Source organism: Asparagus officinalis, chromosome 5 (assembly GCF_001876935.1).
Source record: "Asparagus officinalis chromosome 5, Aspof.V1, whole genome shotgun sequence".
NCBI classification, from domain to species: domain Eukaryota; kingdom Viridiplantae; phylum Streptophyta; class Magnoliopsida; order Asparagales; family Asparagaceae; genus Asparagus; species Asparagus officinalis.
In genome coordinates this window covers 126,554,301-126,568,041 of record NC_033798.1, presented here as the reverse complement: position 1 = coordinate 126,568,041, position 13,741 = coordinate 126,554,301, and the positions used below count along the sequence as shown (strand labels likewise).

The window sequence follows — 13,741 nt, the reverse complement described above, 5'->3', positions numbered from 1 at the left end:
AGCTACAATACTACTGAAGTTTCTGACAAATCTTCTGTAGAACGTTGCTAGGCCATGAAAACTACGAACTTCGCTGACTGTCTTCGGTGTAGGCTAATCTCGAATAGCACGGACCTTCTCTTTATCAACATGGATGCCCTCTGCGCTAACAACAAAGCCTAGGAATACAAGGCTACTGGTCATGAAGTTGTACTTCTTCAGATTGATGTACAACTTGTTCTCCTACAAAACTGTTAGTACCTCCCTCAAATGGTCCAGATGTGCAGTCTCACTCTGGCTATAAATCAGGATATCATCGAAGTAAACTACAACGAACTTGTCGATAAAGGGTTTTAATATTTGATTCATCAAACGCATGAAAGTGCTGAGAGCATTAGAAAGGCCAAAAGGTATTACTAACCATTCATATAGGCCTTCTTTTGTCTTGAATACAGTCTTCCACTCATCCCCTTCCCTAATCCGAATCAGATGATAACCACTCTTGAGATCAATCTTTGAGAACACTTTTGATCCAGATAACATGTCTAGTATGTCTTCCAAGCGTAGGATAAGAAATCGATACTTCACGGTGATTTTGTTGATAGCCCTATTGTCCACACACATAGGCCACTCTTCGTTCTTCTTTGGGACTAGTAGTATTGGTACGGCACATAGACTCATGCTAGGCCGTATAAGACCCTTCTGGACAAGATCATCCACCTACTTCTGCAAAATCTCTTCTTCCTTCGGGTTCATCCGATAGTGTGGCAGATTTGGTAGTCGAGATCCAGGGATGAAATCAATCTGATGTTACACGTCTCAAAGCATTGGTAATTCAGAGGGTAGATCGTTAGGCATAACTGTATCAAACTGCTATAAGAGGGTTTGAACTCCAGGTGGAATTTCAACTGTGGTAGAATCCTCCTTTCCCAACAAAACAAGAGCATAAACCTCGTTGGATTGCTTCACTTTTTTCATAAAATCTTTATTGTCAACGACCAAGAAAATCTTCTTTTCAGCCACATTGGTTTGACAGGCCCCTCCTCAGTTAGAGGCTTGAGCATAATTCGTCGACCATCATTCTTAAATATATAAATATTATCCTTTTCCTGATGTGTGACATCAACATCAAACTACCATGACCTGCCTAATAAGATATAATATGCGTCCATCTCAACTACATCACATAACGCCTCATCGATATAAGTTCGGCCAATGAAAAAGGATACCCGACACACTTTATCAACTTGTACGTCGCTACCCTTTCGAATCCGACTAATCTTGTAAGGGGCGGGATGCTTCTCTGTCTTTAATCCTAACTTCTCCACCATGCGTCGAGAGACAATATTCTCAACTGCTCCTACTATTAATGATGACATCACAGATCTTCTGTTTCACGGTGCATCTCGTGCGGAAGATGTTATGCCTCTGCGGTGGCTCTTCTGTCTTTAGGATCAACAATAGACGCCGCACAACACATGAGAGTTGTTCCTCATCATCATCAGGATCTAATCCACCATCGTAGTCTTCAACTTCGTCACGATCTGTAACTTAATCTTCATGATCCACTATGTTCACAAGACCTCTTTTAGGGCACTGATTGGATCGATGACCAGACTGTCCATATCTATAGCACTTAATTGGGTCAGGCTTGGTATATGGGTTCGGGGATATAGTCTTCTTTGCAGTTATTGTCGCTGGACCCTTGTCCTTCTCAGTTGTAGTATCCTGATCAGAAACTGTTTGGGACTATTTACCACGATTAAAGCTCGTGCGTGACCCGTCGGAAGCTACCCATGGACTTTTACTATTTCGTCCGAGTATAGGTCTGTTGTAGAGATACACGATCCTGAATCATCATCTTCAACCCCCATGTATATCGAGACATCTGTTGCACCTCGCTCTCGTATAAGTTGTTGCGGGATGATAGTTGATAGAATTCCTGTGTACTCATCCACGGTTCTTCCACCCTACTTACAATTCTGGTACTGCCCGAATAAAACTTGTTCATAATTGCTTGGCAAGAAACGGGCTCTTAATAGCTTCTTCATCTTTTCACACCTATCGACCTTCGGCTTTCCTTGACGAGATCGATTCAAACAAACAGATTCTCACCAAGCTGAAGCTCCACCTTTGAGTCGGTAAGCCACTAATTTTACCTTCCGTTCTTCTGGGATCTCCATATACTCAAAGAATCTTTCTACTTCTGCAATCCAGTCGAGGAACTATTCAATATGAAGTTGCCCGTTAAAAGATGACAGATACATCTTCATCTTGAAACCTCCAGCGTCATAATTATCCCTTCGTCGTCGGTCTTTACGATAAACACTGCGGCGTGGAGGTGCATAGGGATCTTCCTTGCTATCGGATTTATCATATGGAGTCAGATCACGTCAATGGCGACCATCAACGCGATTTTAAACTCCCATCGGGTTCAGACGCTCCACTACCATCGTAAGTCGCTCTATGGCAACCCTCATCCGATCACCATTGGTCCTCAGTTGCTCTACGTCGGAGTTCAGCACGTCGAACTCAGTTCGAGCAATAGGGGCTTCATCACCTGTCATCGGATCGGAGGAACAATGCTCTGATACCAATTGACGCAGCGCGGAAGTTATAGCCTCGGAATCCACCAAGGATAATCTTCGAATCCACGAAGAGCTTCGAATCCACTAAGTAAATATTGAAGAAAAACAAAATTTTTATTAATCAAAAGTTGTGCCTCTAGGGCTTACAAGACTCTTCTTAAATAGAAAAAAAGAAACAAGACTCCTACAATGACTCAAACTCTACCAAAAATAGTAAAAGAATTTCTAAAATATTAAAACTACTAAAAAGACTCCTTATTACTAGGAAAGTCCACCGGTCAAATCTGAGATCAAATCGGATTTGTTTCCTAAACAAAACAGACTCCTAAAATATTACTAAAAATAGTAAAAAACAGACAAAAATGTAAATATCTCTCAAACCGTAAGGAATTTGGTGAAACGGAGAACGCAAACCGAATCCTAATGGGTCGGTTTGGATGCTCTGTCTAGTCGAAATAGTCGATTTTCATATATAATTCGTCCAATTCCGACGTACAGTTTGAAAATTACGACCGTTTCTTCGAAACTAGCTATTTTCTTCGACCATGCCCGCATTTGGGCTTGCGACTATCTCACTTTGACATAAACGTGTCTGTTGTGTGTTCTACATCATATATAAAATATGTTATAATCCCATCCGTGACGTATTTTCATCCTAGAATTGCCTCAGATTATTTTATTTAAAATTATTAGCGTTTGTGCGGCATAGTGCACACGCAGTGCTTCGGAGCACAGAAACAAGTAACCTTATCATGCGCTACGCACCATAATGAGGATCTCCGTGGCCTTTTCCGCTGTCTACAGTTGTTCCAATGGAAAGATGAGCTTGTTATTGTCCCCAGCAATAACAAATATGAAGCGAGAGCAGAAATTCATCTTGGATTCTAAACAAACAGAGGCCAAAAACATAGAAAAAGAACCGGCGGATTCTGGTGGGGGGGGGGGGAGCTCACTTTCTCGACGATCATCTGGCATTGGGTTCCTTTGCCCGACGCCGGAGCACCGGAGATCATCACCTCAGCGGTTCCTTCTTACCGGCGAGAGCAAGTCACCGTCAATTTTCTTAAATATAAAAAAAAAGAAAAAGTTTAGTAGAAATTGAACTTGCAGCGAAAAGGTGGTGCGAATCGAGATCCGGTACCTTAGGGTTAGGGCTTCTTTTGTATGACCGGAAGAGCTCTGACGCTCCGAGAGAGCGAAAGAGAAGACAGAGAGAGGATGAGGACGGGAGAAGAGAGAGGAGAAGAAGAGGGAGAGAGGAAGCGGTTGGAGGAGACGAGACGCGCGGAGAATGGAGAGCTGGGGGTGAAGAGAGGAGGATGCCGTCGCCATTGAATGAGCGCCATTTTTTATCTCTCCGCTACTTTTCTCTCTCTTTTCTCCTTTGTTTGGAAGAGTGAGAGCGAGAGAGGGCGTCAGAAGAAATTCGTTCGTTCGATTGAGTTCGTGAGGACGATAATTGGGCAGGGGCCAGGGCCGTCAGCGCGCCAGTCGTTTTGGCTTTACTATATTTATGAATGATTATCAATTTATCATTAAACCAAATTGCAAATGGATGTCCTACTTCTATTTGTGTGGCTAGACCCTTTAGTATTGGCTCAAATGCAAAACGCCGCTTGGCAGCGAGCTGTTCTACTCCTTTCGAGTTAAAAATGACGAGTAATTGGGGATTTATCCTCGCGGGTTCATCCGTCTCCTCAAAACTTTTTTGACAATTTTTAAGAGTTACAATAGGGGTTCCGTTTGCAATCGCCGTGACACCAAGGATCTATTCGCAATTAACCCATTAATCACACGCTCTATTCTTCGGTACTTAGCCGCATAGACAACATAAGAATGTAGCTAGCCTTGGTCGATGAACTGAAATGCGGTGTAAATTTTTTCGCTCTGGCAGTACTTTTGCCGCATAGACAACAGAAGAATGTAGCCAGTCGTGATCGATGAACAGCTCACGCCTAAACGCATAACAAGCAACGGTGAAGATAATATAAACACCAAGATAGTTCATGAAACACCATGTAGGAAATCAATAATGGCTTGATCATGCAAATAATCTCAGAGGCATTATTGCAAAAGATCCAACTCTTCTATAAGCAAACAAAAAGTTCAGAACGAGATAAAAGCTCCAACATAAAAGAGCTCTATCCGGCAAGCCAAATTAACTGCAACAGACAAACAAGAATGTTAGTCAGTCGTGATCGATGAACAGGCTCACGCCTAAACGCATAACAAGCAACGTCGAAGATAATATAAACACCAAGATAATTGATGAAACACTGTAGGGAATCAATAATGCTTGATCATGCAAATAATCTCAGAGGCATTATTGCAGAAGAATCCCAACTCTTCTATAGCCAAACAAACAGTTCAGAACGAGATAAAAGCTCCAACATAAAAGAGCTCTATCCGGCAAGAAATTAACTGCAACAGACAACAAGAAGAATGTAAGCCATCGTGATCGATTGAACAGGCTCGCGCCTAAACGCATAACAAGCAACGGTGAAGATATATAAACACCAAGATAGTTGATGAAACACCACTGTAGAAATCAATAATGCTTGATCATGCAAATAATCTCAGAGCATTATTGCAGCAGAATCCCAACTCTTCTATAAGCCCAAACAAACAGTTCAGAATGAGAATGAAAGTTCCAACATAAAAGAGCTCTATCTGCGCAAACAAATTAACTGCAACAAGACAACAGAAGAATGTAGCCAACCGTGATCTGATGAACAGCGCTCGCGCTAAACGCATAACAAGCAACGTCGAAGATATATAAACACCAGAGATAGTTGATGAAACACTCTGTAGGAAATCAATAATGCTTGATCATGCAAATAATCTCAGAGACATTATTGCAGAAGAATCCCAACTCTCTATAAGCCAAACAAACAGTTCAAACGCGAGATGAAAGATCCAACATAAAAGAGCTCTATCGGCCAAACAAATTAACTGCCAACAGACAACAGAAGAATGTAGCCAGCCGTGATCGTATGAAACAGCTGCTCGCGCCCTAAACGCATAAACAAGCAACGGCGAAGATAATATAAACACCAAGATAGTTGATTGAAACAACTCTGTAGGAAATCAATAATGCTTGATCATGCAAATAATCTCAGAGGCATTATTGCAGAAGAATCCCAACTCTTCTTATAAGCCAAACAAACAGTTCAAACGAGATGAAAGTTCCAACATAAAAAGAGGTCTATCTGGCAAACAAATTAACTGCAACAGGACAACAGAAGAATGTAGCCAGCGCGCTGATCGATGAACGCTCGCGCCTAAACGCATAACAAGCAACCGGCGCAAGATAATTATAAACACCAAGCATAGTTTGAATGAAACACTCTGTACGGAATCAATAATGCGTGATCATGCAAATTAATCTCAGAGCATGTACTGCAGAAGAATCCCAACTCTTCTAGTAAGCCAAACAAACAGTTTCAAAACGCAGATGATAATTCCAAACATAAAAGACTCTATCCGGCCAAACAAATTAACTGCCAAAGCACAACAGTGAAGAATGTAGCAGCCGTCGATCGATGAAACAGACGCTCGCGCCTAAACGCATAACAAGCAACGGCCGAAGCATAATATAAACACCAAAATAAGTTGTATGCAAACACTCATGTAGAAATCAATATATGCTTGAGCATGCAAATAATCTCAGTAGGCATTATATGCAGAAGAATCCCAACTCTTCATAAGCTCCAAACAAACAGTTTTCAAACGCAGCATGAAAAGTCTCCAACATAAAAGCAGCCTCTATCCGGCAAACAAATTAACTGCAACAGGACAACAGAAGAATGTAGCCAGTCGTGATCGATGAACAGGCTCACGCCTAAACGCATAACAAGCAACGGTGAAGATAATATAAACACCAAGATAGTTCATGAAACACCATGTAGGAAATCAATAATGCTTGATCATGCAAATAATCTCAGAGGCATTATTGCAAAAGAATCCCAACTCTTCTATAAGCCAAACAAAAAGTTCAGAACGAGATAAAAGCTCCAACATAAAAGAGCTCTATCCGGCAAGCAAATTAACTGCAACAGACAACAGAAGAATGTAGTCAGTCGTGATCGATGAACAGGCTCACGCCTAAACGCATAACAAGCAACGTCGAAGATAATATAAACACCAAGATAATTGATGAAACACTGTAGGGAATCAATAATGCTTGATCATGCAAATAATCTCAGAGGCATTATTGCAGAAGAATCCCAACTCTTCTATAAGCCAAACAAACAGTTCAGAACGAGATAAAAGCTCCAACATAAAAGAGCTCTATCCGGCAAGCAAATTAACTGCAACAGACAACAGAAGAATGTAGCCAGTCGTGATCGATGAACAGGCTCGCGCCTAAACGCATAACAAGCAACGGTGAAGATAATATAAACACCAAGATAGTTGATGAAACACCATGTAGGAAATCAATAATGCTTGATCATGCAAATAATCTCAGAGGCATTATTGCAGAAGAATCCCAACTCTTCTATAAGCCAAACAAACAGTTCAGAATGAGATGAAAGTTCCAACATAAAAGAGCTCTATCTGGCAAACAAATTAACTGCAACAGACAACAGAAGAATGTAGCCAACCGTGATCGATGAACAGGCTCGCGCCTAAACGCATAACAAGCAACGTCGAAGATAATATAAACACCAAGATAGTTGATGAAACACTCTGTAGGAAATCAATAATGCTTGATCATGCAAATAATCTCAGAGACATTATTGCAGAAGAATCCCAACTCTTCTATAAGCCAAACAAACAGTTCAAAACGAGATGAAAGATCCAACATAAAAGAGCTCTATCCGGCAAACAAATTAACTGCAACAGACAACAGAAGAATGTAGCCAGCCGTGATCGATGAACAGGCTCGCGCCTAAACGCATAACAAGCAACGGCGAAGATAATATAAACACCAAGATAGTTGATGAAACACTCTGTAGGAAATCAATAATGCTTGATCATGCAAATAATCTCAGAGGCATTATTGCAGAAGAATCCCAACTCTTCTATAAGCCAAACAAACAGTTCAAAACGAGATGAAAGTTCCAACATAAAAGAGCTCTATCCGGCAAACAAATTAACTGCAACTCACATCACGAATGCAACTCTCTTTTTCGTTGCAGCAATATAGGCTACTTGACAGCACAATTAATATTAGGGATTTTCGTGATCGATGAACAGGCTCGCGCCTAAACGCATAACAAGCAACGGCGAAGATAATATAAACACCAAGATAGTTGATGAAACACTCTGTAGGAAATCAATAATGCTTGATCATGCAAATAATCTCAGAGGCATTATTGCAGAAGAATCCCAACTCTTCTATAAGCCAAACAAACAGTTCAAAACGAGATGAAAGTTCCAACATAAAAGAGCTCTATCCGGCAAACAAATTAACTGCAACAGACAACAGAAGAATGTAGCCAGCCGTGATCGATGAACAGGCTCGCGCCTAAACGCATAACAAGCAACGGCGAAGATAATATAAACACCAAAATAGTTGATGAAACACTCTGTAGGAAATCAATAATGCTTGATCATGCAAATAATCTCAGAGGCATTATTGCAGAAGAATCCCAACTCTTCTATAAGCCAAACAAACAGTTCAAAACGAGATGAAAGTTCCAACATAAAAGAGCTCTATCTGGCAAACAAATTAACTGCAACGGACAACAGAAGAATGTAGCCAACCGTGATCGATGAACAGGCTCGCGCCTAAACGCATAACAAGCAACGGCGAAGATAATATAAACACCAAGATAGTTGATGAAACACTCTGTAGGAAATCAATAATGCTTGATCATGCAAATAATCTCAGAGGCATTATTGCAGAAGAATCCCAACTCTTCTATAAGCCAAACAAACAGTTCAAAACGAGATGAAAGTTCCAACATAAAAGAGCTCTATCCGGCAAACAAATTAACTGCAACAGACAACAGAAGAATGTAGCCAGCCGTGATCGATGAACAGGCTCGCGCCTAAACGCATAACAAGCAACGGCGAAGATAATATAAACACCAAGATAGTTGATGAAACACCCTGTAGGAAATCAATAATGCTTGGTCATGCAAATAATCTCAGAGGCATTATTGCAGAAGAATCCCAACTCTTCTATAAGCCAAACAAACAGTTCAAAACGAGATGAAAGTTCCAACATAAAAGAGCTCTATCCGGCAAACAAATTAACTGCAACTCGCGTCACGAATGCAACTCTCTTTTTCGTTGCAGCAATATAGGCTACTTGACAGCACAATTAATATTAGGGATTTTTACTTTTAGGTCCATTTGTTTACACTAGTAACATCAGAGGAACAACATGATTTTAATTTCAATAGAAGTAAAAATAAGTATAGAGACTGATACATCCACACAGGCCAAACTCAAACGCCTATAATCAAAGAAGTTCCACCAAGACAAAATATTACACCTCATCAACTCTAAAAGGTTCTATAACTATAAAAAAAATTACATAATCCGTGTTGAGATACAATTTCTTCCTTAAAACTCCAAAGTAAAAAAACCCTTAGTTAACCCCCTCAACAAGGCTACAAACAGTATTCATGATATCACAACAATCTGTTCACTTGCCATACTATCACCAATATGCTCTGGGGCAACTGAAGCTTCTTCTACCACCAAAAGGGCTTAATCTAATTTGACTGAAGAAAAGAGATAGTGCACAAACCAGAATGAAGAAAGGAACCCAACCGTACCGGTTGCAAGCATGATGGCCAAAACCATGAAGAGTGAATATCCAAGATAGAGTGTAGCCGAGACTGGCCCACTTAGACTTTTGAGATCAAATACAAGATAGTTAACCGAGTATAAAAAGATGTATATAGCCACTGACCCAGATGCGAAAAACGCTTTCCACCACCACTTCCAATCCTCAACACAAAGGTGCATGTAGGTAAGAACTAGAGAAACTTCAGCACACACAACGACAAGAAGGATCATGACGATAAAGAGAAACCCAAAGACATAGTAGACTCGGCCCATCCATAGGCTTGACATTATAAAGAAGAGCTCAATAAAGAGAGTGCCAAATGGAAGGGTACCGGCACCAAGAACCAACAACCACGATGGGTATTTTTGAGGAGGGATTTGGCGAGGAATCTGATTTGTTCTTACTGGGTACTCAATGTGAGGGGCCCGCACCCCAAAGTATCCACCAGCAAGGGTAAGAGGTACAGAGATGCAGAACCAGAGCAAGATGAGGATAACGAACAAAGAGAAAGGAATTGCCCCTGTGCTATGGCTTCCCCAAAGGAGGAAATTTAGAGTGGTAAGAATTAGGAAGGCGATACCAGGAAAGAAACAAGCGACACGCCATGATACATTCGCCCATCCAGCGGGATTACCACAGTTGAGGGTTTTCCAAAGTCTGACTGCAACATAACCGGCCGCGATTCCAAGAATCAAGTAGAAGAAAATCATACCTGTAAGTAACATGTCAGGTTAATATTTATCAAAGCCCGTACCAATTTAAGATATAATCAGAATCAATAATGTAGACATCAATTGTGACATATGCACTAAGCCTACCAACTGGTTTGCAATAAGAATGCAACAAAGGGTCATAGTGGCACAAAAGAAATATATTCTCCCACAAGCTTTGCAGCCTATTTGTCACCTATCAAGCAATCACATTGATGTGGGATCTGACCATTCTCTCACAAACAAAACATATATCATAAATCATAATTGTCAAATCCCTCTAAATTTGACATGATAACATACTGATATCTAGCATTTGGTAATAAATAGGTAAGCTAACAACATGAACATAATAATCAGCGACCATCACAAATTGCAATCCTACATGTTCTTCTATTCCAAAAACTATTCAAAGCCCAAGTTAACCTCTGCCATCGTTAAAAAGAAAATCCATTTAAAACACATAAAAGGTTAAAAGGGGCATGTACCTGTGATCAAAGTCCCTCTTGAAGCCGGAGACATGAACCCAAGAGCTGCAAATAAGATTGTAACAACCCCCATCCCAAGGATCTGAACCCCATCTCCCACCATCACACACAACAACCTCGGATTACCTGGCGCCCTAAACACATCACCGACCACCAATTTCCACCCCGAGAGCTCCTCATTCATCTGCGCCTGTGCCTCCTTATCCAGTTCCTCATACCTCGTCAAATCTCTCCTCACCGTCCTCAAGAATATAACCAACACAATCCCCGCCAAGAAAGTAATCACCATCAACGAATTCAATATCGAGAACCAATGCACCTTCGCCCCTTCCATCTTCAAATAAGCATCCCACCTCGATGGCCACTTAATATCGCTCTCAACAAACGCGACCTCATAAGTAAACGCCACCGGCTGATTCTCCTTCAGTTGCATCGCCACCGTCGAAGGCTCACACTGGATTTTCGTCGAATACTTATCGTACATCTTCAAATTCTTCACCGATTCCAAATCGTGCTGAAAGCTACAAGGCACAACCTCGAAACCCACAACCATATACCCCGGGTTCTCATTATTCTTCGTCATCGGGATAACCTCAGGAGCGTCTCCAGTCCCCATGACTCTCGCAACATTCGGCTCCTCATACTTATGAACCAAAACAGTAAACTTTAGGTGATTGAACACATAATAAGCGTCGCTAACCTTGACCCCAATTGGGTAGCCGGTCCACCTGAGCACAAAGCCGTCCTCTTTCTTCGTGTATCGAATCGCCGGGAGGTTGTCCAGCATGACGTTGACCTGGTACATCTCGTCGATTCGCTTGGCGAAGAGGGCAAAGTCGTCTTTTGACAAGGGTTTAGTTAGGCAGAGGAAGACGTCGGATTCGTTGACTAGGGTTTTGAATTGGTAGGGGGAGGACTCGATCCGATCGCCCATCAGGAGCTCGCCGAGGTTCTCTGCGGAGTCTTTGACGCCGTCGGGGGGTTGGCAAAAGGGGAGGGAGTAGTAGGAGAAGGGGAGCTCGGTGTCGATGGAGGTCAAGGAGTTGACTTTAACGTTGAGGGGGGAGTTGACTTGGTGCTTGTGAGGGTAGCTCCCTGGGAGGTAGAAGGCGGCGCCGGGCCAGATCTGGGCCGAGAAGAGGAGGAGGAGGAGGGAGAAGGCCCAGGCCCAGATCGAGGGAGATCTGGGCGAGATCGCCATGGAATTCTTCAGATCTGGACGAATTAGGGTTTGAGATCTGGGGGAGGAGGGGAGCGGGGAGAGAGAGGATGGGGTAATTAATTAGGGGAGAGAGATCTGCTGACTACTTGAAATGGGGGGTATGAATGTATGATACAATGATTTTACACATTGGTCCTTTGACAAAAAAAAAATATTTCATGTTACAATGTAGGGCTCAGTTTGTAAACACAATATTTCACCCTGATTTATTTTTCAACCCGCCCATAACATCTTAAACATAAGCATAGCTATCATATTGTATCGACTTAGACATTAGCCGCAAACTGGGTTTAAATTTTAGTACGGATATATTGGATTTAAGAATGATTCCAGGAGTGATTGGATATTGAAATAAGTCATTATAAACTTTGGGTTTTATGAAACAATTGCTCTTTTTACCTCATCTTTCATGTGAGCAAATATAAAATTAAATGTTATATATTTTTTATTTAAATATCATTTACGGCTCTATTGAGTACAATGTCATATGCTTGGTTAATTGAAAGAAAAAGTTGGATGTATAGATATGATTAGATGTTACTAACTGAATATTTGATTTGAAAATTTTCTGAATAATTTTACGTAATTCTATCTCATTCGTATTAGTTAGATTGAGGAAAAAAAATTGCAATAAATGATCAACGATGAAAATTTCCACCTTATTCGTTACAAAAAATTTCAAACAACACTTAGGATATCCATATACGATTATTTTATGTTAAACTCATTCTAAAATTGAGCAGCTTTAGTTGAAGTTGGATTTGGTAACGTTTATCAAACTATATATATATATATATGTTCACTACTACAGGGAGATGCCCTCTTATATGCTTTACAAAGTAGTGTTTCTATATAATATAAACTCTATAGATAATTAACCAAGCTCCTAAACACCAATTCCTAATAAAAGCAAACTTCTAAAGATAATTAAAATGAAAATCCTCCTAATACTTGGTTTAACTTCAACAGTATTCATGAGTATTGTTTTATGTTCTAAACGATTCTCTCCTCACGTTCATCGCACATGCTCAGACAACGTGCAAGCAACACCTATATCTTCATGTCTATTTTATTCATGCGTGTCCATTTCACATGCCAGTCCACCTCTTTAAAAATTTAAACAAATTTATTCACTTCTCATTTATAATGGGGCAAAAGAATTTGACCTTAAATCTAAATACAAAAGAAGGATTTATTCGGAAGACAAAAGATGCGAAGGGGCTAAACTGCAATAAGAACGCTTGTACAAATTTTGCTGATACTTTTATTTAGGGGCTGTTTGGATCAGATATTTTGAAGGGGAAAGGAGGGGGAAAGCTACCAATTTGTCAGCTTTTTGGCAGCTTTCCCCCAAAATCGCCTCTTATAGAGACGATTTTGAGGGAAAGCTATCAAAAAACTGACAAATTGACAGCTTTCCTCTTCCTTTCCTCTTCAAAATACCCGATCCAAACGGGCTTTGTTGTTAGGCGTCGGCGCGCATTTTAGAATTGAGATCACAGGGGATTGCGCTGTCCAAATTTGGCCTACTGTTGTTTTCTTTTCTTTTGGGGAATGCGTCATTTCTTTTTCTTGTTCTTTTTCTTTTACTTTTGAAAGAAGCAAGCAAAAGAGCGGTGGGTGCAATTTTAAATTGCAAAGCAGGGGTTTGATGAGTTTAACCTAACCATTATTGTTAGCTGGGATGATCGTTCTCTTACTCCAAATCTGATTGTGACTTATCTTATTGTCTTCAAATTTGGGTTTTTTAATAAAAATATCGAAACTAAGCTACGCTAACAAATTTGAGTAGATGACAACTCTCATTTGGCATGCACGATGTCATTATAATTATTTTTTACAAATTATTTTTAGGAGCGTAACTAATAAAATTGTAACGGTTAGAAATAGGAATACTTTCATAAATTCTAATTGCGGAACAGCCCACAGGGTTGCAGCTTTCTATGGTAAATGTGATGAGCCTTAGGGTCCGCTTGGTTCTCTGTTTTTTGGTGGGACAGAATCCGAAA

General features: G+C 40.7%; 2 protein-coding genes across 4 annotated transcripts in view; both read right to left on the bottom strand.

Moving 5' to 3' along the window:
* Positions 1-3,633, bottom strand: part of LOC109841195 (probable adenylate kinase 5, chloroplastic) — a 28,302-nt gene extending 24,669 nt beyond the window's left edge. For all 3 annotated transcript variants that reach the window (XM_020410094.1, XM_020410095.1, XM_020410096.1), the window contains exon 1: positions 3,521-3,633. In XM_020410094.1, coding sequence (XP_020265683.1) covers positions 3,521-3,580 — 60 coding nt within the window. In that variant the 5' untranslated portion in view covers positions 3,581-3,633. The remainder of the gene's footprint in view (positions 1-3,520) is intronic.
* Positions 8,912-11,799, bottom strand: LOC109841194 (transmembrane 9 superfamily member 11-like). The gene is made up of 2 exons (XM_020410093.1): positions 10,511-11,799; positions 8,912-10,024 (listed from the first exon to the last, which is right to left on the bottom strand). Exons 1-2 carry the CDS (start codon positions 11,709-11,711, stop codon positions 9,231-9,233), a joined length of 1,995 nt encoding a protein of 664 aa, XP_020265682.1. The 5' UTR covers positions 11,712-11,799; the 3' UTR covers positions 8,912-9,230.